The sequence below is a fragment of the Syngnathoides biaculeatus genome, chromosome 20, assembly GCF_019802595.1.
Source record: "Syngnathoides biaculeatus isolate LvHL_M chromosome 20, ASM1980259v1, whole genome shotgun sequence".
In the NCBI taxonomy this organism is placed as follows: domain Eukaryota; kingdom Metazoa; phylum Chordata; class Actinopteri; order Syngnathiformes; family Syngnathidae; genus Syngnathoides; species Syngnathoides biaculeatus.
Window position 1 is genome coordinate 8,857,301 of NC_084659.1, and position 24,808 is coordinate 8,882,108.

Here is a 24,808-nt window from a genome sequence, read left to right on the forward strand (position 1 = left end):
CACTCTCTCACCTCTGGACGTGTCCAAACCATCCAAGTCTGCTCTCTCGGACCTTGTCTCCAAAACATCCAACTTTGGCTGTCCTTCTACTGAGCTCATTTCTAATCCTATCCAACCTGCTCACACCAAGCGAGAACCTCAGCATCTTCATTTGTTCTGCTTCCTGTTGTCTCTTCAGCGCCACCGTCTCTAATCCGTACTTCATGGCCAGCCTCGTCTAACCCTAGCGGAGACTCTTGTGTCACAGAGAACACCAGACACCTTCCGCCAACTGTTCCACCTCTTTTTCTGTTCAAATGAATTGACAAATCAAAGTCCGAGTGGCAAAATGTTGGTGTTCGTGTTTTTAGGCTTACTGAAACTAAAGTCAGTTACTGGAACAACTAATGGGGGAGAGCCCAACTGAGGGTCAAGCCAGGCTCGCCACTGTCTTAATGTCAGCCTGAATTATTTGAATAGTTTGTCAAATAAATGCTTCCTGTAAGTTGTTTAGGCAAGCACAATGAATTCAATTTTGATCTAATCTGCTGTGAGTGACATGCTCAAAGAAACTCGTATACTTTGGCGTAGTGTTGATACAGGAGGTTCCTCCTTTCATCAATATCTGGTTTGCATTTATCTTTCTAATGTTTCCTTCCTTTGCTAGTTCTTAACTGTTAAAATTTGTATTAATCTTTTGTCCGGACCAAAGTGGAAGTCAAACGTTTTTGTCGTCGCGATCAAAAGAACAACCCGATAAGCTCGCGCGAATTCGGATGTTTGTGCCGCCGCTGTAGCGACAATGGGCGGCATCGTGAGTCGAGTAAAGTCTCTGCGCTCGGAAAAATCTTTTTCCAATCCAAATCATTTCAACTCCATTAAACCCCCAAATGAAAAGCTTTGTGAGAGTCGCGGCACGCCGGCGTCAAGTCGACATGCTGCAGTGCACAACCTTGTAAAATGATGACACAACTCAATCTGTCGTCGAACGGACTGATAAGTGATTTTTTTCTTTTTTTTTTTTTTGCCCTACGCCAATCGGTTTTCCTGCGTCTACATTCATTCGTTTCATTAAACGGGACTTGATTGAAGATTATGACGCCCGCTCGCCCACGTGCGGATGAGGTTACGTCACGAGCGGGCCAATCTGCTCTGTCAGCCTTTCGTTTCCTGGCGGCACCTCCGCGTTATCGGACCGTGCCATCAAATATTCGTGTAATCGGGGAGGGAAAACGGGAGTCTTTGGCTGCGTCATCGTCGGCCGCCTGCCTCCATTTTGGAAATCCGCTCCGTTTGAAGCCTTCCGGAAGAAATTCCAGAGAGGCAATCAGGGCCCCCGAGGCGCGCGTTGCCCCCCCCCCCCCTCGCGTAATCCCGAAATTCGCGGCCGCTGAGCATCCCAATCATGACACGGCGGATTGTGACTTTTTTTTTTTTTTTATAACATGACACAGTGTGTTTACACTGCAGCAGAGCAGGAGGGATGCTATTTGGTCTGTGTGTGTGTTGGGTTGGATCGCAAGTGAATTGAAGATGGCAACCTAATTAGATGAGGGATCCAGAAAGGATGGCAAAGGAGAGAGAGAGAGAGAGAGGAGAGAGAGAGAGAGAGAGAGAGAGAGAGAGAGAGAGAGGAGAGAGAGAGAGAGAGAGAGACGAGAGAGAGAGAGAGAGAGAGGAGAGAGAGAGAGAGACGAGAGAGAGAGAGAGACGAGAGAGAGAGAGAGGAGAGAGAGAGAGAGACGAGAGAGAGAGAGAGGAGAGAGAGAGAGAGAGAGAGAGAGACGTCATATGAGGGGAAAAGGGAGTTAAAAAAGGACAAGCGCATACTCCTAGCCTGTTAGCACAAGATTCCCCATTTACGAAATTCATGCAGTCATAATAACTCATTGCCAGGAAACAAAATATTAAATACACATTCCACGGCGGAAAGTGGCGAGACAGAAGCATTTAGGGGTAGAATTCCCAAATACACCATTTTGCGCTCCTTTGCGACTTAAAAACAACTCCGCATGATAGTTTTGGCCCGAGCTCGGATTAGTGGCAAGTGGAATTTGGTCCAAAAACAGTAAAAGCAGGCACCGGCTTATGAGTATTTTCCTTTATTATATGCGCGCGCACACACACACACACATCGATTTATTTGATGCACTGTAAGAAAAAGGAGAATTTACGGGAAGAGTCCTATGAGGGTGGGGGGACAGGAAGTCCAAGCTAAAAAAAAAAATCCAAATATGGTTGCAGGTGGCGTCAGGTTTCCTGGCAACCTCTACGTGCGCCTCTGCATCGTTTCATAACTGCGGTCAAGTCGGACGGGGGACGCGCGTCAACACGCGCGCGGGCATAACGCAACTTTGGAAAGCAGCTCATTAAAAACAGACACACACGGTCTGCACACACATCAAAGATCCTTCTGTTTTAACGTTGCGTCGACATCATTAGCGGGAGCCGACTATCTCTTTACTTCACTACGGACAGAAATAATCACGGGGTGGGCAAGAAACAAGCACCCCCACCCCCCCCCACACACACACACACCCCCTCACACCCCTCAAGAGGATCAGTGCATGCGCCAGTCATTGTGTGCGTTTGCATTCAAGTTCTTGCAAGTAAATGTTGCGACCGGCGATGGCTGTAAAAAAAAAAAACTTTGGCGTTTGTGTGATGTTTTTCGGCTAATGTTTTTTTTTCCACGTCAACTTACAATTCGCATCACAGCACACAGCCGAGGGCCACGTAGGAACATTGACAGGAGTGAATGGGGGCAAGGCCGCTGGCTCCATCTTTCATTTGATTTGTGCGCGGCAAAACGTGTGCTGCGTGGGCACTTTTGAGCCTTTCGCGTGGAGGGAAATATTTTATTCACGGTGACCAATGTGGATTTTTTTTTTTGTGTGTGCGCGCGCACGTTCGTATGGTCAGTCCGTGGGGTCTTGCTCGACGACTTCAGTTGATTTATAGCTTTTGATTGCGACGGGAGCTGCGGCGAGTGGCGCTTTGTGTACTTTGTCCACGGGCACGCTTAAAGTGCTTTCAACAGGTGTGTGCTGCAGTCAGCGTTGAGACACATTTGTTGGCAGCCGTGCAAAAACACTCGCACGAAAACACACACGCAGTGTGTGCGTGTTACCCCCAAAAGGCGTCGTTAGATGTCTCATTCGGCGAGCGTGCTCAGTGACCTCTCCGACCCGTCCCGTCTGTCCGTCGGCTCCGATGAAGTCAACCTGGGTCGCCTGTGAGGCCCAGCTTGTCATGTCCGCAAAAGAAAAGCTGCAGCAGCAGACGGAGACCGACATTCGGACTTATTGGCTAACAGTTATCAAAATGCATTTATTAGTCAATACTTGGAGGCGTCAGTGAATATAAAAAGTCGAGGCAGGGATGGTTTTGTTGCGGCCTAACGATGGATTTGGGTTGAGATTGTGGATATGTTTTGCACTGCGAGAGGTTATAGGTCACATTTTCCACGTAATGGTAGGGAAAAGGTTTGAATTGACTTATCTTGGACTTCTCTTTTTTTTTTTTATTATTATCACAAAAACCTGGCATTTAATTAGGACTTTTTTTCCCCCTCATCTTATATAGGATTGTTCACGCTGGCATATTTTTAACACTTTCATTATATACTAATGATGGGATTTTTTTTTTTTAAGAGAACTTTCCAAAGGAATGAATGGTCATTTGATATTAACAGGAAATGTGCAAAATTGCATAAAGGTTTTCATAATTGAAATGCAAACATCACCTTGCAGCATATTCTTGATTTAAAAATATATATATATTTTTATTTCAGTTGATTTTTGTAGTATGGCCTTAAATGCAGTAGGGAGAATAAAAAATATGATTTAGTAATTGTTCAAATCATTTGCGCTACGAGAGGCTATAGCTCACATTTAATGGTGGGGAAAAGGTTAGAATTGACTTATCTTGGACTTCAATATTTTTTTTCTCATCACAAAAACCTGGCATTTAATTAATAATTTTTTCGCCCTCATTTTATGTAGGATTGTTCACTCGGGCATATTTTTAACTGTTTAATTATACAGTATATTAATGATGGATTTTTTTTTACTTTCCACTGGAATGAATGGTAATTGGATATTAACAGAAAAGGTTAACATAATTGAAATGCAAACATCAACTTGGAGCATATTCTTGATTTAAAAAAAAAATAAAATAAAATAATTGAATTCAGTTGATTTTGTAGCATGCCCTTAAATGCAGTGGGGAGAATCAAATTATGATTTAGTAATTGTTCAAATGGAGTCTGCATTGGAATGCTTAAAACAAAATTGCTTTGCAAATCTCAGTTTATTGTTGATTTAAGGAATACATTCAGACATATTGAGCGTGCCATTTACTGTATCTGCAAATTCTACGACTTTTACATGTAAATTTTTCGGCGAAGTTACATATTTACAACCACATGAAGAGGCGGCATATTGCCGTGGAAAAACCAAGTACTTCCACCTGTCATCCCCTCCTCGTCGTCTCTCTTCCCGATACTTTGTCACTCTCCCCATCCATTATTCATGGCGCAGTCACAGCCGCCATTAAAGGGGCCCGGCAAAATCGCTACGGCAACGACGCAGCGGCGGCAGTCGCGGTAGGCAGAGGCGGGCGGCGGCCCGCATTGGATCCTGGGAAACTGGGTCACCTCCCAGGAGCGGGAGAGTGCAGGGGTGCAGAAGAGGGAGGTCGCTGAGGCATGCGCACACACACACACACACACACACACACACACACACACACCTGACGGTTGTCCTACAAAAGTCGGGAAAGGAGACGAAACAGCAGGCGATCATCCGATTTCAGAGCTGCGTCGACCGCTTGAGTTGCACAACAAGGGCAACGTACTCTCGGTGTGTGATAACGTGGATGTTTTATGACTCGGTTTCCTGTTTGAAACGTGCTCCCTCTTACGTGTTCCAGTCAAGAGGTGAGCGGATGCAATACTGCAATTTGGAATTCGTATTTTGACCTTTGTTTTGGGGTACAATGCGGTCCCACCAATCGGTCTAAAATTTTTAGGGGTGTCGCTGAACGCTGCGCGGAATATCTGGCTGCGGACACGCGCATTTACATGTGAGGCCCACGTTACGCTTTTATTGATCCTGACCATCGTGCCTCCCACCGCTCGATACTGCAGCATGCATGAATCATCACGGGAATTAAAAAAAAAAAAAAAAAAAAACTCGATGTCAAGTGGGCCTAAACGGCGAATTCATTAGAGTGAGAAAAATTGAGCACCGTTGCCCGCTTTGCACAATTCACATCTCAATTATCTCAAAGCTGTAAAATCCTTTCGGAGGAGCCTCTTATCTACGCTCCTTTGAGGAGGCTATGGATTTAATGAGGGAGATCAATATAGGAATATGGGCCTTCACCGGGACTCACTTCATTACTTTATCTAATTAAAAAGATGCATTCAGGCTCTACATCGCACCTTTCTTCCGTGGCACGTCGCCACCGCTTGAACATCCAGTGATTCAGCGCGGACGCACCGTCACTGAACACAAGCGAGCAGATGGTTAAATGTCAGTGTACGCTTCGGCGGCACGACTTTGCGTCACGCTATCGCGAAAGTTTGCGCTGCGATGACGCCAGCGGCGGCCCGACATCAGAAGCGCTTTTGTGGAGGCCCACCAAATAAGGCCTGTAAAACGGGTCGTCTCCGTTGCGTTGAGAACGCCGTGGACCGACGTGTTCCTTTCCTCTTCTTCCTCGTCCTCCTCCTCCTCCTCCTCTGTAGGAGCTGGAATGTGGGTCGATGTGAGGCAGAGGTGGGACAATTTTAGATAACTTTATTAAAAATATCCCACTCTGTATCCCTTTACTCTTCCTCCTCTCTTGGCAGCGGGAGCATCTCTCCTCTGCACGGTGTTGGCGCGTTATACATTATGCATTACTTTTAATGCATTATACAACTGAGACTAAAACAAGCGGAAAGATGCATTGTATGTTTAAAAAAAAAAAAAAAAAAATTGCCTTGAGGTCCATTAGCTTAATGCTAATACAGAATGAGAATCTCCATAGAGGCGCTCATGTTGTTTGGCCGAGCTCTCCCTCTCACCTGTAGCCAAGTACGATGCTCATTATTCCGTATCAAGGTCCCGAAAATGAGCCTCACCGGCCGGGGCGTTCCTCAGGTGTTCCACCGTCAGCATGGTCAGTTTTTGAGCACAGCTGAAGAGATGACGTGTGTTGTGGGGGGGGGGGGGGGTGACGTCACACAACGGGCATTTATTGGCAATGTTGTTGTCGAGTTGATCCTGATGGTTGTTGAGCTTGTGACACCAGCCCGAACGGAGTCTCGATAGCGTCGATCTCACGGGCCGCAGGACTTGTCTTTCGGATTCGGCTACCGGAGGCGGGTAGCCGCCCAGCACGATGTTGGGGTTGTAAGCGGCGATCCCGTCAACTGCGGCGGTTCGATGGATCGCCGAGAGGCCACACCTGCCGTCCTCTGTGTCGACGGCCAGCCGATGAATGTACCTCTCGATCGATGGCTCGATATCTCGGACGGTTTTGCTCAATGCTCTGGGGCAGGCTTCTTGCCTTGTCATCTCCTGATTGGGATGTCTGACGAGGTAGCACTGAAGCGCGTGTTGCTTAGTGAGCATCACATTGTGCTCGCGTACCGGAAGGAGTTTCGACTCGACGTTTTCGTGATCAATGGAAGCATTTTTGTGGCGGTCCGAAAGGCAGTGTTTTGAGCTGCCTTGAGGGAGTCCCAGTGAGTTGGCTTCAGTTGGGAGTCCACCAGGGCGCCGCGTAATTCTGGATCGATCTTCCGATGGTCTCCTTGGTCTGGTCTAGAGGGGGCTCATGAAAAGCATCAGTGTTGCGGTGTTAGAACTCTCTCGAGCGACGGACCTTTGAACAGAAAGAGTGGAGTGACATATTTAGGCAGATAACATATTCTTTATCCCCTACGTAGAACGACCAATATTGCCGTGACTTACAGAGGAGTTTTGAACGTCTCTGCACACATTATGAGGAATTCAATGCCCAGTGAACAAAATCAACAACAAAAAGGGGCAAAAGTTGTTCTGAGTTCTTCACGTTCTGTTAAAATATCTCCTTAGTGTGGGTGTTTATAAACTACAGTATTATAGTGTCGTATTTCTCATTTTGAAGAAAACATTACAAGGACTTTTGTATTAAAAATGTATAGTAGTACAGGACATATGCAAATACATGAGAATGCTTTTGTTGTAACTCTTCCACAATTGCCATTGATACAGCAAGACAAGAGGAAGAGGAAGCAAGGCTGCTAATAAATAGCAGCTTTTGTTTTTGACTCTTTTACCAGTGAAAGAAAAACGATGGTACCCAAATGTAAAAAGGGATTTTTCAAGACTAATAGGGTCATGTGAGATGCTGTGCAGTTAAAAATAGAAATTGCAAAGTTATCTTTTTTTTTTTTTTTTTTTTTTTCCGGGTTCACGTTGAGTTCCGCCGGAGCCTGGCGGCAGTCGGGGGGATTAGTCCATTGTGGCGGACCTGCGAAACAAGTGCGTGTGTGACGCAGACGCAAACTTTCAAGTTGGCGAGCGCCCGCGTCTCGGGGCGCGTCTGCTAACTCGGGTATTTCTCCTTTCCTGGGGGAGCTGGATGAGGGAGCAGTACGCCATTTCTAATTTTTAATAATGACTCCCCAGGCTACAGCTCGTCGCCCGTCAGAGAGAGATTTGAAGCGCGCCATCTGTGTGCAAAAAAAACCAAAAAAAAACCACTCGCACAATTAAGTAAACCATCAGAAAATAGCCGAATGCCTTATTTATTGAGTTATCTGACACACCGGCGGCATATTGAGAGGATAAGCAAACACAGCGAGCGCCACGCACGTTTATTCTATGTCTATTCTAAGGTACACACCGCACTAGCTTCAACAGATCGCAGGCCTCCATTGTTTAGATACGGCGGCGCATAGATGGATCAGGCACGCTCCTTTCGGTCTATAAATAGACAATCCGCAAAGTTCACACGGGCCGCAGCTTGAGTTGCGCAACTTGAGGGTAAGATCCAGTGCAACAGTTGAGCTTTTGCAATGCAGTCAATGTGTAGAACCGCGTCAACTCACCCAGAACCCTTTTTTTCCGCCACGTAGCAGAGGTACGCACTGGAAAGGAGAGGAATGAAGATTAGCTGAAGTAAAACAGAATATATGTGAGGGGTAGAGGAGGAAGAGTGAAGAGATAGCGAGGGTGGATGACTTCAAATACTTGGGGTCAACAATACAGAGCAATGAGTGTGGTAAGAAAGGGAAGAAACGGGTCCAAGCGGGGTGGAACAGTTGGCAGAAGGTGTCTGGTGTTCTATGTGACACAAGAGTCTCCGCTAGGATGAAGGGCAAAATCTATAAAACAGTGGTGAGGCCGGCCATGATGTACGGATTAGAGACGGTGGAACAACAGGAAGCAGAACTGGAGGTAGCAGAAATGAAGATGTTGAGGTTCTCGCTTGGTGTGAGCAGGTTGGATAGGATTAGAAATGAACTCATTAGAGGGACAGCCAAAGTTGCATGTTTTGGAGACAAGGTTAGAGAGAGCAGACTTGGATGGTTTGGACACGTCCAGAGGCGAGAGAGTGTGTACGTTGGTAGAAGGGTGCTGAGGATGGCGCTGCCAGGCAAAAGAGCGAGAAGAAGACCAAAGAAAAGGTGGATGGATGTTGTGAGGGAGGACATGAGGACTGTGGGTGTTAGAGAAGAAAATGCACGAGATAGGCTTAGATGGAAAAAGATGACACGCTGTGGCAACCCTGAACGGGACAAGCCGAAAGGAAAAGAAGAAGAAGAAGAAGTGGGAGTTTTGCGTAAAGACTCATTTGGATGGAGCGGCACAGAAAGAAACAAAAAGGTCTGTGGCGTGGTGTGGTTTCTTTTCTGGCAAGTTGCTTCCACCGGCCGCGAGCACGCGTGTCTTCGTGCGATAAGTCACGACAAGAGGCGGACCGAGGGTGTGTGTCGTTTGCGTTGTATGACAAGCGCGCAACATAAAACGAAAGACGCAGATGGATGTGTACCGCGACGGGCTCCATTACCTCCTCAAGGATGATTAATTGACGCCACGGTGTTCATTGATCAAACCCCCATCGGCGTGTTCGGCGCGCCCCCGCGCAGCCCGTCGCCTAGCACAAACACCCCTCGTCCGACGTGAAGTCCGCGAAACGGACGGCTATAATGCATACGCAAAAGAGCGCAGATCCCAGAAAAGTGATGGAAAAACAATGAGATCAAGCGAAAAAAGCTACACATGCACCGTAGTTGTTTTCCCCCTCCCTCGTCGCCCTGCACTTGCAATCAAACGCACGATATATTGATCAGCTAATTGTGCGGGGATGAAAAGATTATCTGCGTGTTGCACGTCGTTCAGATGGATGAGAGCCGGCCTAAAAAGAGACAGACGCCGGAGCGGCTGTTTATGCACTCACATTGATCTGGAAAATGACTAATGCGCTTCTTTTAAATGCTGTCCAAAGTGTTGTGTGAAATGGTGTCATGGTGAAAGACATTTAAGGAGAAGCATGAGCCTCTCGTCGCTCTCCAGCCTGCGGATGAACCGCTCCCGTCGCACATATTGAATAAAGAGCAACGTTAAGCCGTAATGCGTGGATTTCGCGAGACACAAATCAAAGAAAGCAGTCGTTTTGCTGCTGAATCTCTCCTCCTCTGCTCTAGTGAAATGTTTCCTCAAGGAAAGGAGTGCTGAAAGGGGGTCGGGGGGGGGGGTGAGTTTTATGGAGGCAAGTCAAGGTTGTGGCAAAATGAGTAAAACTGTTGGTTGTCACTCAAAGACTGTTAGGTCCTGCAGGTGTTGAAGTGGGTCTATGACAAAAAAAAAAACCTGCTTAAAATAACGTCTGACTTTTCTTTCTGCTGTGTGGTCCCCGGAGACTGATCAAAGGTTTTTAATTTAGTACTGAGCTTGGGACGGTAAAGGATTCTGATCATAAATGCCGTGTGAAATCAGCAACATGCGAATTGATTTCTGGAGTTAGTTGTGTGCGCACTCGGCCTGGATTGTGAAAGGCCACGTTTTGCTGTTTGTGTGTTCAAACATGTTTGGGGGTGGGGGGTGGGGGGTTAAATGTCGTACTCTAAATCCAGAATGCTTATTACCATCGGTGCCCTTTACTGTGCCCTAGCGTGAAATCTCCTTTTGGCTAAACTGCCGCGTCGCACCGACGCTCTCATCCCTCGCTTAAGCCGGCCGCATTTTGCCCCGTTCTTCTTCTTGCCCCGATGTCAGCCATTTTGGTCACGATCGCGGATCGCTCCTCGAGGTCGGTTTTGTCTGCCGGCAGCCTGGAGATTGATGAGGCTCCGGCTGAGTCTCCGAGGGGCCCGGCGTGGCGGGACAGGCTCCATCGGAGGCCGAACAAGCAGAACTAATGTGCACGCTCCAGAGGGAAGGAAGGCGGAGAGATAGCGGGGGAAAGGGGGGGGGGGGGGGAGACTTTACAATATGCTCGCATTTAAGACCAGATGAAGAGATTGAGCATCTGGAGACATTGTGGATCCGGCTCAGCCTTCCTCCCTCGAGTCCTTGCGTACATTCTCCGATTAATTTCACCCATCTTTCACTTATTTGTTGCCGTCATTGGCGTGTCCTCACGAGGGGGCGCGATGAAGGACGGGCCCGATACTGAACCGAGTTTGTATTGCCCTTGCACGTTTGTCATATTTGAACGTCTTTTTTTTTTTTTTTTTTTTTTTTGCATGTGCGTGCCGCGACGACGAGTACAGTTTGTCCTCGCTTACGAAACAAGCCATTAGCGCACATCTGTGCTCCCCACGCTCCAAAACGGCCGCTTGCCGTCTTTTCTTCTTACGTTCAATGCAAATGTCTGATGTGCGTTTTGTAACCGAAGGGGTGACGTTGGTGGGGTGGGGTGGGGTGGGGTGGGTGGTATCTTGTGATTATTAGACGCCAAACAGAAGACAAGCGGTGTTACAAACAAAAGCGAGATAATGATGCGAGGGATGGGCCGCGAGGATGGCTAGCACGCCAGACTCGGCGGGGGGGGTCACCACAACGCGGGGTGGGAAGTTAATGAGAGGCCAACACACAAGCAAGCACAAACACACACAAGCACTGCCAGACTTCCTTCTGCTTGTACCTGTGTCACAAGAAAGTTAGTAAAAGGGAAAAAAAATATCTGATGGTCACGGTAACTAAATTTAGCGCTACAGTACCCAATGAGCAGAGAGTGAGACCAAGAACTATCAAGCCCGTGCACGTGACGTCACCATTTTCACGGCGCCAAAAAGAGCTGCTCGACAGTGTGGGGGAAACTGAACCGGAGCAAAATATTCACAACGCCCGAGACTTGTTGTGCTGTTGGTTGTTGCAACAGACGAGACAGATATTCAAAGAGGTCATTCTGGAGAATACCAGCTGAAAAGACCAGAAAATATCGATGGATTTTGATGGATGGTGCCCAACCAAAATACACACACTCCTGTGTAGCGATCACTTCATTTCAGGTCGGAATTATTCTTCTCAACCTCAAATACCCAAGAAGTATTTGTAATGCTGAGTTGGCTCATTTGAGAACAATGCGTTAAAAAAAAAAAAAACACAACAGAGGCAGACGTCTCCAACATAAACGGAAATGTGTTGTGGCCGTACGTTAATCTTTGGTCAACCACTCCTGACACTTTTTTTTTTTTTTAAATATGCATCGTTCTCAAATCAGTCCATTGCGTGTTTAAAAAAAAAAAATAAAATAAACCGTCGGTCACAGTGATGTTTACGTAGGTTAACGTGTGGCCGCAACACGCTTCGGTGTACGGGCTGAAGCCTATCCCAGCGGTTTATTATCTTTTTTTTAATACACATTGGACTCATTTGAGAACAATGCATATTTAAAAAAATAAAATAAAAAAAACACATGTCACAGAGAGTTTTACGGAAGTTTAACATGTGGCTCCAACACTCTTTCGTGTACGGAGGAGCCGACTTTTTTTTTTTTTTTTTTTTTTCTAATCATAGTGAATGAATGCGAGTTTGTGTAAAACCGGCGGTCGTTTATTTAAATATTGGTATTTGTATTGAAAAAATCTGAGTGGCTCCATCACTATGTGGGGATTTATTCTTTATTGAGAATAGATCCAGCAACAAAGTATTTGTACACGTCCAGACTTTTCTACGCTTTCAAACTCTTCCGTGTAAATCTCGACGACTTACTCACCAGATCCATTTGTAGATCCAGTTGTCCAAGACAAGCGGAAGCGGGTTGACAGTCCAATTTCTTATCGGCGAAAACATCGACTTCGGCATTAAATACGAGTCCTCAATGCAAAGTTTACCTAATTTTTCCACGTACCTTTGTTTATTATCACCTTACAAATGTTTAATGGTATCGAACAAAACTCTGGGCGTCGTGCTACAAGACATATTTTCGTGCCGTCTCCAGCCGATTTAGCATTGAAAAATGCTCTGTTCGACCGTCGATATGCCCAGTCACGTGACTTCGGTGACGTAGGTGCACGAGATCTGTAGAAATAAGAGCTAGTGATCCACTATCCACTTGTTGACATTTACCAATTCACTTCGTATTCATTGTATGACGATATTATGCCGTTACAAATTAAAATTGTGTTTTGTTTTTTTTTTGTTTGTTTTGTTTTTTTGGCAAGCAGAAATGAAGTGCGAGCACGTGATGTCGCTGACAGGGCGGAGAACAATTTTAGGGACGCGAGCAAAAATGTTCAATATGATTCTGAAAAATTGGCCGATAAACAATCAAAATGACGCGAAATTGTTGCGGATAATAAAAGCATGTACACACAAATACTGCAAGGAAAGCTGGAGGCGGAACCCTCACAAATTCGCTTCCCTCTTCCCCCTTTTTCTTATCTGTCCACGTTCACCCCTCGCAGTGTGTGTGTTTATGCTCCGTTTATGTCACGTTAAAGCATGAATCATAACGCTCAGCGTATCATTGCGCGGGAAGACAGGGGGGGACTGCAGATGCGCGCGTGCCAAGGGGTCTTCATTCCTCGCCTTTCATTTTAACAAACGTTCAGTCGCGCTCGCTCCGTGGCGGCGCGGCGCCGAGGGCGCTAAAAGCCCGGTGAACGCAACTAAGCTAAAAGCCGAGGCGAAGAAACAGGTGGACAACAAACTGCCGAGTGGCACACGGGGGAGGGCGATGGTGCTGACGGAGACAGATGTGCGGCAGAAGGAAATGATCGGCCAAACGGCTTCGGAGGCGCACCTCGGAGACGCGAGGGCAGAGGGTGCAACTTAAGAGCCCCCACGCTGCGGGAAAGGGGGGAAAGATCTAATTAGCCAGCGCAGGGGGGGTCAGAGTAGCTTATCTGCTCCCTCTTACGTGTTCCAGTTAAGACTCGAGTGGCACAATTGATTTAATTTTTCTTTTGTCAGTCTTTTAAGTTTTTGTCGTTTTGCCATCTAAACTGATGGTCTCAATTTAATTGAATAAAGTTTTAGTCATCTAAAATATCGTTCCGGTTGGATCTTTAGTCGTTGACTAACGGCAATATGATTCGTCGTTAGCTTAGTCCTCGCACATGCAATTTTATTCAGTTGTTAAATGTCGTTATTCTATGACAAAATGCCCCAAAAATGTCACAAATTTGATACCGACTTAGGTAAGAACCTGATTGGACAACAGTAAACGCATTGCAAAAGTCGGACAAGATCATTAACCTGCCGGCGCTCTCGTACTGGATCTCGTTAGAGCGTGCAGGCATCGCTAATGACCCGTCAACAATGCCATAATGACCTGTGGGTGTGGACGTATAGCGCGCCGCGCCGCGTCTTTCCCGCGCTTAATGATGAGCGGCGCCGGTCTCGACCTCCAGCCACGCGCCGCAACGCCCACCGAGTCCGAGGGCGAGCCTGGAGGCGGCTGTCGTCTTTCATCTGAGGAATGAGCACAAACGGCGACTCTGATCTCTCGGATTGCAATTTACATGACTTTCCCGGAGACCACAAAGGCCACGGGCTGAAAACACGTCGGGAGAGCCCGAAACGGACGCCTTTTTTTCCCTCAACGTGTCCGATAAACTTCTGGCTTTCTGGAAGTTGGGAAGGTCTTTTTATAGCGCGTGGGTCGCCGCTTTGAACGGCGCTACTATGGCAACGGCGGGGGGGCGGGTGGTGGGGTTTGTGGGCGTTTGCAGTTAATCCTGTTTGGGTGTCACGGTGCCATCGCTAGGGGAGCAGCACACGCGCACCTCCGTGCTATTCCATCAAACCGAGTGCACGCGACAATTCATTGTTTGACACCACAGTCAGTGATTACATCAGTCACACGGTTCGTCAAGCTATAGGGATTGGCAGCGCGCACACGCACACATGCACAGCGCTACGGTTGTGTTTCTCGTTCTCGTTCGCTATTTTCGCCGTGCCGGGCTTTGGTTTCGCTTCACTGGATATCAACTAGAAGGAATGATGGAGTCATTCTCAAAACACACACACACACTTTCGCGTGGCTTTTCCGGGCCTCTCGGAGGAGATAGAGGGGGTATGTTCGGCTGTGATAGCGGCAAAACAACAAATTTGCCGTGTAGTGGGAGAAAAGGAGGATTTCTTTGGCTTTAAACAGCAGTTGTCTCTCTTTTGACATGTAACCTTTTTTTTTTCCTGTTTGTTCTCTATTTGAAGAGCTTCTCAAAAAGAGAACAATGTCGCACTTTTCGCCTTTTCAAAACACGCGCATGGATGTTATTGTCCCGGTACCTTTTAGCTGTGTTTGGCTGCCGGGTGAGGGCAGCAAATGACTCATATCGTGTGGGTATATGTCATAATTACGAAGACTTGTTGCTCAAATCATCTTTCCCCATTGAAAGGAATGGCAATGCCATGAATCCGTTCCAGCCGCAGTTATTATAATAGACGTTCTTTGCACAGGAGCGAGAAAATATGCCTTTGAGCTTTGTTTTGTTGTCTCTCTACATGTTTGTTTCATTATATGTTGCTTGAAGAATTATACCTTTTATTGTTAGCATTCCCCATTGTTTGTTAGCATTAAGCAAGCAGACTTCAAAATAAATTTCTATGGTCGTTGTCAGTAAATCTTTCTTCTGCTAAGCTTGGAGCCTCTTTTTCAAAGATTTTTCTTTTTTATCTACCACCAAACTGCTGCTTGTTGTGCAGGAAGTTCACAGCACTTGTATATCAAATTCTTGCTCTTAAGTCAAGACAAAAAAATCAGACGGCCGACTCACATCTCTGAACACTTGTAATGCGCCGCTCTATTTGGTGTCTCCATTAGTTTTTCTAACGGAATGCCAATCCTGGTTTCGACTCGGATTTTGGAGCTCAGTGACAACTTTGTTCCTTTTGTGTCCTTACAAGTCATTGTCGTGCATCTTCGAGATTGAATGGCAGCAAAAAGCGCAAGAGGGTTGAAAATGGACAAAAATAGGGAGAGGGCGCGTCTGAGTAATGGATTTGAACCGTTGGGAGATGGAGTGAGACTGCCTTCAAATCCCTATGATTATGTTTTATCTATATAGTAGTTGTGGTTTTGCGGAATGCACTTAGCTACTGTAAGCATGCAAAAAAAACATTATACTAAAACTGTACAAAAATTACGAGTGAATGGTTGTAGGTTGATAATAGTTGAGTCTGGGTTCAAAAGCACTACTCTTATATGCTAGATTTTTTTATTTTTTTTATTTTCCCTAACAGAGCAATATGGCTCTCACACGCACAAAGTCACAAATGGCGATTTAGTAATCAATCTTCCGCCGCCAGTTGGCCCGAGCAGCGTCTTGATGCGCCGCAGCGTCCGCGTGGCGCTCGGCTTTGTCTTGATTTTGCGGCCGCCGCGCCCAAACGTCACGTAAGGAAAGCGCTCGTTCACCTTCAGTGTTTCATTATCTTCCGAGCTTTCTTTTACTGCCTTCATCCCCTTTCCCGTCTCTCAATGTCCGCTCGCACATAGACAAGCGCGCTATAGGAGATGATTTATGCTCCTGTTCTTTTATTTTTAGACCAATTACTCTGTTTTGCCCTCCCTCGCTCGCCTCTCTGCTTATATCGCTGCTTCTCCGCACACTTGTAAATACGATCCCTCCCTTTTTGACACCTTTGCCTGTATTTACAGGCACTTTTTAAATGTTTACTTTACCTCCAGCCTTCTTTTTGTATTTTTTACAGCCTCTCTCCCCCGCTAAAAGCGAGCGGGTCAGGTCGCATAAAGCTCACTTCTGCGGCTGCGGGACCGTATTCGTCCCTGTTGTACATCGGCGCTCCAGGCGCCCCAACCCGGAACAAGAGAAGGAAAAGAAAAAGTGCATAAAGACAGTGACTTGATGAATAATTAATCCCAGACAATAAAAGCTTAATGGTAATGCATTAACAGGCTGCTTGCTCGGAGGCGGAGCCAGCGTGAGGCCCACTTTGTGTGCTTGGGTGCAAGCGTGCGACTTGTTCGAAAGTGACGTGATAAATAAGTGAAAGAACACGTGAATAATACGCTAATGTGTGTGTGGGGGGGGGCTGCTGACGCTTTGGTCTATTGTCACTTTCCATCCATCTATTTTCTTTGCTGTTTATCAACATGAGGGTCGCGGGGAATGCTGGAGCCTATCCCGGCTGTCAACGGGCAGGATTCCGAGTACACCCTGGACTGGTCGGCAGCCAATCGCAGCGTACATGGAGACAAACAGCCGCATTCACAATCACACCTAGGGGCAATTTAGAATGTGCAATTAATGTTAATTAATGTTTTTGGGAGTGCCCGGAGAAAACCCACCCAGGCACGGGGAGGTCATGCAAACTCCACACAGGCGGCGCCGGGATTGAACCCGGATCCTCAGAACTGTGAGGCCAACGTTTTACCAGCTGATCCACCACGCCGCCCGATTGTGAATTTTTCCAGTAAAACCACATTTCTATCGGGTATATTGCCTGATGAAACTGTCTTTTCCGAGCGATGCCAGCTGAATCGGAAGATCGCGTCTATGCAATCAGGGGTGCGTTTGTGATCTATCAAAGGTCAAGGGTCGCGGGCAGTGGTCCTCCCAGCGTACACGTGCACACGAGAGCGCACGAGTTTAACCTCCGTAATCCTTTCCAGATCATGGAGATGGTGGCAAAAGTATGATGCTGCTGGCACGTTTCTATGTTGCATGTGTCCAATTGGATGAAAAGCAACAGGTGGAATTCCGCCGCAGACCCCTGGAGAGGGTTTTCAAAAACGTGTATTCATTGGCCACTCTAAATTGCCCCTTGTGAGTGCAGCTGTTTGTCTCAATGTGCCCCGCGATCGGCTGGCAACCAGTTCTGGGTGTACCCCGACCCCTACCCGTTGGCAGCTGGGATATGCTCCAATGCCCCTCTGATCATTGTGAGGATTAGCGGCTTAGATAACGGATGGATGGACAGCGACGGAAAAGTACACGTGATGCGGGTGTTCCGGCTGCGGCGCCGATCAGCGTCATCTGCGCGCGTGCAAGCGCAGCTGCCGCTGCGGCCCGCAGTTTCCATGGCAACGCGGGAACCCGTCTCGGTCTCTATGGTAACTTGCGGTTGGCACCCAGGAAGAAAGATGGAGCGAGAGAGTGGGAGTGAAACAAGGAAGGAAAGAAAGCAAAAAGATGAGGTGGGAACATCGGGGGAGGAAGGTGGTGGTGGTGGTGGGGGGGGGTGATGACCAATAGAAAGCAAGGGCAGGGGACAAAAAGTCCTTAAATGTAAGAAATAACGAGAAAACTTTCAGAACTGCAATGTTCACCTGTTACATGTAGAAAAAAAAAAAATTCTATTCATTTGAGTGAAGTGGGGAAAAAAATGAAGGCCCTCCTCGCACGTGGGTGGAGAGAGACAATGTTGCTGTTGCGTGTTTGGCCGTCAAACACACAAACACGAAATGAAAACGCGCGCGAGGAGCTGTCGGAGGCCACAACTTTCATTGCGCCTCGCAGTTTGTGTGACCTGCCAACCAGGCGCAAGTTTAGCCTCAAAACGCATGAAAGTGTGTCGGTAAAAAGCAGCAATGGATTTTCTTTGTAGAGGATCAAGAATATATATCGTATTGTCTGTCCACGTGCGTTGTTGCACCGATTGTGTTCACATGCGTCAAAATAAAAACGTCATTTCTTGCAAAATTTGAAAGCCATGTCGCTCGTATGTCAAGGCAGCGCTGTGCTTCTATTTTTGTCATGTATACGTTGCATTCTATAGGGCGGGGGCCGTTCGGAGTCACAACACGCATCCACAACTTTAGAGCGGTTCATCTCCGTTTTGTACGCGCGCACGCAGAAGGTCAAGGTGGATGGGGAGGCGCGCTCCGGCGCGCCGTCGAATGTCGATCCTGTAATCCGATTGGCCGCGCTGACGGATCGGCGGTTGAGTTGACCTATTACAGTTAACCGAATCATTGCGGCGACGCGCTCACCTTTCCGCCATCCGCTCTGCCTGCTTTTCTCCCTCTTCCATCCCTCTGTCCATCTATCTTCTCCTCTTTTGCCCTCTCATTCCTTTCCCATCACTAACCAGATTAGTTGCCCCCCCCCCCCCCCCCCTTATTGATTTTGCCCTTTCCGAGGCCGCACGAACGGAAGGAAGGAAAGTGTGGGCGTGCATCCATGTGTGTTTGTGTGCGATACTTTGCTGTTCGGACCAGATGTTGTTCTGCGCCGACAAAGCCCCCCCCCCCCCCCCAACTCCCCCAACGTCTGAGCGCCACACAGGCTGCCTGTCAGCGGCAGATTCGCAACACGTGTGTCATTAATTACACTGCTCGCTGCGTGGCCGAGAGTGATGAATATAAAAACTATTAATTATTGAACCCTTCTGCAAGTGACATGCATTTAAAAAATAATAATAATTAAAAAAGTGAAATAAATAAAGGCGTTTCATGTAAATTACTCACCTGGATAATGACTGGAAGCCATTATGGCGTTAAACTAATTGCTTTTCAGTGAGAGTAATATATTCATGTAATAAATACTTTCAAGATTCACTCTCTCTAATTATTCAGTATTTTGACATAAAGTCCCCCCCAGTTGGTGTCTGGGTTTTTTTTATCCGCTCTTTGTTGACATGGTTAAATGTATCAAAGAACTGGAGAAGTCTTGATGTGCAATTCCCAAGAGACGGCTGGTCCCGGTCCAAGCGCATATTTGTGCATTTCGTGCGTCGTCTGACACGAGATGCTTGAAGGAGCCGAGGTCAAGGTTCAGCCAGCTCGGAGCTCCAGCGTCAGGTTCCCCGAGTTCCTCCCACAGCGGTCTGCTGAGATCCGTTTGACCTCGCGGCCCGGCGCTCTGGCCGGGCGCGAGCGTGCGACCATGGGAAAGCACCGGGATGCGCAACAGCAGACATTTTGCCGCTTTTAAAAATGGATCGGGGAGGGAACGGGCGTCAACGGCTTCTTGTCGATTCGGTTTCCTGGTTCCGCCTCGTCATATTGCTTAGATAACGTGACGGATGAAAGGGAGTAGGAGAAGGAAAGTGCTTAGGACGCACGTGAGGTTTTATAATCGCCGTCGTTTTTTGTCTAGGCCGTTTCTGGCCATTTCCCAGGACCCCCCTCTCAGTCGGGGGTCATCGCGGCGCTAGTAAAAGTTGTGTTTGTCCGTTGCGACAGGAAGTGCGAGTCCTTGTTTAAATAATCCACATACTTTGTGTACTCAATTATTCGTCATGTCAGTGCTTTTTCAAGCTTTTTACGCAAACAAACACCTAAAAAGAAAAAAAATACAATCCAAAATAGTCTCCAAGTGCCACCATCATGAGCAATATTAGAATGCGGTCTTGTGTAGTCATCAAAAAAAAGAGACAGAGGCTTAAAAAAAAAGAATTAAAATTCAAATATGTTGCGTACAAAAACGGTACCTGGATCAATGTTTCACACCAAGCTTAAGGTTACAATCAATGCATATGTATTGTACTTAAAGTTAAATACAATTGAACTGTGCTAAATAAATGTACTGTACTATGACATGTACATTTTGACACTGGCATAAAGTATGGGAACATGAAAAAATGCATTGGGCAGCTGCAATATGTGCGCAGTTTCAACATTTAATTTATCATTCTTTCACGTACCACTGGAGGGAGTCGCCACGCCACACAAAAATACCGTAATTCAAACGTAAAGAGTGCACCTGCTTATAAGCCTCACCCAGTACATTTTGTAAAGGAAATACCATTTGGTACACACATAGGCCGCAGCCGTGTAAAAGCCGTGAGTGCCCACATTGAAAGCGACATTGAAACATGAGATATTTACAAAGAAAGACGGTACACAGAGAGTTTAACGCTGGTGCCGCCGTGCTAACACTACTGCTAGCGCTGCGCTAACAGGGCCGGTTTAAAAAAAAAAAAAATTACGGGTAAAAATCACTGAGACACGGCAGTTACACGCTAGCGCAGCGCAAACAGGACCGTACTGGTAAAAGCCACTTCCTCGGCACATATATTCCACTGGTCTCACGCTTACTTACCTTTTCCGCTCGAGTGTCCACTTGCGGCCGTTAGAAACAATGCACAAATTAGCCGCATCACCGCATAAAACCGCAGGGGTGAAAACGTATGGGGAAAAAAGTCGCGGGTTACAGGCCCGAAATTACGGTACATGGACGCAAATAATATTGACGCACAAATAATTGCAAGAAGAAGGGAGCGGCTGTCGGCCACACGAGGACAAATTTCAATCGGCGATGCGCACGTGAGCGCTGAACCCTCGAAGAAAGAAATTCGACTTATGTAATAGAAGACGCTGAAATAAATGTTTGGGCGTGCTCGTCTGCAGGAGCGTGTGGAGTACTTGTTCCTCATCATCTTCACCGTGGAGGCGTTCCTGAAGGTGATAGCCTACGGCCTGCTCTTCCACCCGAATGCCTACCTGAGGAACGGCTGGAATCTGCTCGACTTCATCATCGTCGTCGTCGGGTGAGTCAGCGGAGATTGTTTTTTTTTTTTTTTAACCCGTTTTTTTTACACGTCAATTCCTCAAGGAGACACTCGTGACCGCTCCAACAATGAAGTATTTTCTTTCCCAGTGTGCCTTTTTTTTTTTTTTTTTTTTTCCTCCTCCCGCCCGCGACGGCAGCGCTAGTGAGTCACAAAGGCCCCGCTTGGCCGCAACCGTAAATTCGTCTTTCAGGGTGACTCGAGTTTTAAAGCCGCAACTAAACCTCGGCCTGCAGTGGATTGGTGAGCCTTAAACTGATTAGCTTGTTAGATGCTGATAGCAGAGCCGCGCTCTGTTTTTCTTTATCCGCCACTCAGCAACTATCGCCCATCTGCTAAGCCCGTGTGCGTGCGTGCGTGTATTGGCGGGCATCACGGTGCCAGCGCCTGTGGCATAAACACAACCTGTACCACTCTTAGACTGTTATCTGGCCTTTCTGTTTGCTTGTCTGGGGCTTTTTCCGTCGGCGTCTGTCCGGGCGGAGGCTTTTTATGATGACGCGCTGCGGAAACGAGAGGCGCCACGCCGCTCGCTTTCAACTGCGCGAGTGATGAGTTCTCGCGGCGACCTTGGCTAAGCGCGGATCAGGAAAAATTGAAAACTGCGCTGCGTTGTTTTTGGGGGTCACCTTTCGACAACGGAGCCGCTCGCTCCAATTTGGCCCCCGTGAGCAAACATCAATAACACCAATTAGCGTTTCCTACCAGCAGATTGTCCCTTGAAAGTGACAATGAAGCCTTAATGGACTCATGATTAGCTAGTAGGAGTAATTGGTTTTTTTTTTTGTGAATGTATCTGAATGAAGGTTGAGTTGATGTCAAGTCATCGATGACATCACTGATATTGATTTTTAAGCACAATCCAGACGGTCTCAACCTTTGCCTGCGCCACGGACAGAAAAACAAATTACCGTATTTTCCGCACTACAAGACGCACCCTCAATGAATGGCCTATTTTAAAACTTTTTTTCATATATAAGGCGCACCGCATTATAAGGCGCATATAATACATGCTACAGTAGAGGCTGGAGTTACGTTATGCATCCATGAGGCTAAAGGCTCAATATTGATCCATATATAAGGCGCACCGGATTACAAGGCGCACTGTCAGTTTTTGGGAACATTAAAGACTTTTGGGTGCACCTTATAGTGCGGAAAATACAGTAAGTTTGTGTGGCTAGCCGGTAATTTCGTCCAAAAGGAGCTGAATTTTGTAGCCCTCACGTGCAAGTCACGATCAACAGTAAATTACCGTAATTTCTCAAGTATAACGCGTCCTGACGTGTATTGCGCACGCCCAAAGTTGACCTAAAACAGATTACCGTATTTTCCACACTATAAGGCGCACCGCATTAGAAGGCACATAGAATAGACGCTACAGTAGAGGCTGGGGTTACGTTACGCATCCATACGATGGAGCTGCACTAAAGGCTCAATACTGATCTATATTTTTCTATTTTGTAGACCTCGTGCGCAAGTCACGGTCAACAGCAAATTACCGTAATTTCTCGAGTATAAAGCGTCCTGAAGTATAATGCGCACCCCTAAAGTTGACCTAAAAAAATCAGGAAAACCCTTCTACCAATGAACAATGCGCACCACCAATTTGCTGCAATCCAAATGCTCAAAATATCGGGAATTATCTGTATTTCTAGTTTTTCTAGGTTTGTACTTTTATTCTTGCTATCAAAACGAGAGCTCAAACTACGTACAAATCGGGCACTTTTAAAAACGCAAGCATTTCAACTGTGTGTGCTATTTTTTTAAATGATCTTACGCTCGTACGATGTCGCTTCAGCTCACGTTGTTTTGCTTCCGGATTGATCGCGTCATCGGCTAGAGTGAGGTCACATTTCTTTTAAAAGCGGCTGCAAAACTAGCCGTCGTAGTCGACATTTTTTTATTTTGTCTTTGTTTAAGTTAAAACAAACACACGGGCAGTTGTTTCTGATGTTTGGTGCAATAGCAACAAATATACTATGCTAACGTTTGTAAAATGCAAAGCTTCCCGGGAGATCAGAGTTCAGGTTGGTGGCGCACATTACCGTAATATATATAAATGTCTGACATAAAACATCGAATATCATATCTAAATTTATATGTATACCTTTTTTTTTTACCACTTTATGTACCTGTATGCGACTGTACAATGTGATTGTATTTTTTATTTTTCATCTATACCTAAATAAAATGTGCTCTATTGAGTTTTTAAGTAACAGTAGTAAGTAACACTTTTGGGGAAAAAATTGCGCATTCTTTTGGAGAAATTACGGTAACACACGGGAGGGGGAATGTCCGTCGCAACAGTAGCGCACAAATGCGCGCACCCTGCAATTGTCACACAGCACTTAAGCGCGTGTGAGCGGCGTTAGCATCGCCGCACCGCGTGTGCACGAACGCAATCACGGGTGTGCCCATTTTATTTTATTTTTTATTTTTTTAAGCATCTGTGTAAAAGGCAGGTGCGAGTCTAACCGGAAGGCGGGTGGAGTGACATGCAGATGCGTCCCAAGTGCTCTTTTCAAGTGGCCATTTCATCTGTGCTAATTGATAATTGCCCATGACTAATGTGCACCGAGTGGCCTTTGAGGCACAGATGAGGGTGGGGGGGCGGTGGTGGTGGGGGGTGGTGGTATTGTATGATCATTTTTAGACATGGAGCGATAAGAGCCAAGGATATTAGCACCACTTATCTGGTTAATGTAGACAATCTCAATCCTAGAGCCTTTATTTACATTTGGAGATTAATGATCACCAGCTAGCCGGCTATTTTATTTTATTTAATTTTTTTATTCACAGCACTTATTTCCCCACAAAGCTAAGCCCCAAAAATGTGAGCGTCTGCGTCGAGGCTCGTCATAAAATATTTCGACCCGAGTGCGAATATGGATATTTCCCCGCGTGGGGATGAAACACCTTTCCGAGTTGTGATGCCAGAACGAAAAACAACCATAGCTGCTGATATTCCTCCAAGAAGCACATTTAACTGATGTTTCCAGCCATGACTTCAAAAAATAAAACGAAAGAAAACTTCCAAGCTAGGTTAACGTCCCTGTTTACCAAACTTAGATTATTAATAAACTGAGAGGTAGTTCAGATACGGAGTTGGTCAATTCAATTTTGCTGCGCCTGGAGTCAGAATGAAAATTAAAAGCAGGTTAGACAAAGCCTGCATTTTTTTTTTTTTGTTTTGTTTTTTTGGTTATGTTTATTTTACTATACAACTTTGGCAGTTGTTTATTTGCTCATGAACAGTTTGAGTCGGATGTCACAATGTGCTTTAAATCCCACGCTAAATGGTCGCTCCAGTAACTCTCGGAAGGAAGCGGAAGGATTTGAAAATGGCAAGTATTGCCATTTGTCTTTCAGGTTGTTCAGTGCCATCCTGGAGCAGGCGACCAAGGGCGACGGCGCCGCTCCCATCGGAGGAAAGGCGGCGGGCTTCGACGTCAAGGCCCTGAGGGCCTTCCGAGTGCTCCGACCCCTCCGACTGGTCTCCGGAGTACCCAGTAAGTACACATTAGGGGCGGCGCGAGGACGGAACGGCGCAAGCGAAGGGGAAGCGGGTGCGGATGAAGCCGAGCAGGGGGCTTCTATCGACGCTCGCTGCAATAACACAATAACCAACATGCGCTTTTGTCTACCTGCGCTTTATCTGATCTCCTCCTGTTTGCTACCCCGCCTGATTATTGATTTTTCCGGCCACTAGCGCAGATGGGCTCACAGACAACTTATCTGCTGCTTGTAATGTGCGTGTGCGCGCAATTGTTTCCATCCCCCCCGTCGTGACCCCTGCCACTTGGCATTAAATTGGTGTCATGGTGACCCTGTTCTCAGGAGAATTGACACTGATTTCGTACACAGACGAGCCCCGTGGGTAGGACAGTTGGATTGTTGGTGTGTTGTGGTGGGGGAAAAAA

At 46.7% G+C, this 24,808-nt stretch overlaps 1 protein-coding gene across 5 annotated transcripts in view; it reads left to right on the forward strand.

Annotated features, from left to right (window-relative positions):
- cacna1c (calcium channel, voltage-dependent, L type, alpha 1C subunit) overlaps nucleotides 1–24,808 on the forward strand; it is a 107,151-nt gene that overhangs the window by 49,904 nt on the left and 32,439 nt on the right. For all 5 annotated transcript variants that reach the window (XM_061806780.1, XM_061806781.1, XM_061806777.1 and 2 more), the window contains 2 exons: nucleotides 20,728–20,867; nucleotides 24,258–24,397. In XM_061806780.1, the coding sequence (XP_061662764.1) occupies nucleotides 20,728–20,867; nucleotides 24,258–24,397 (280 nt within the window). The remainder of the gene's footprint in view (nucleotides 1–20,727; nucleotides 20,868–24,257; nucleotides 24,398–24,808) is intronic.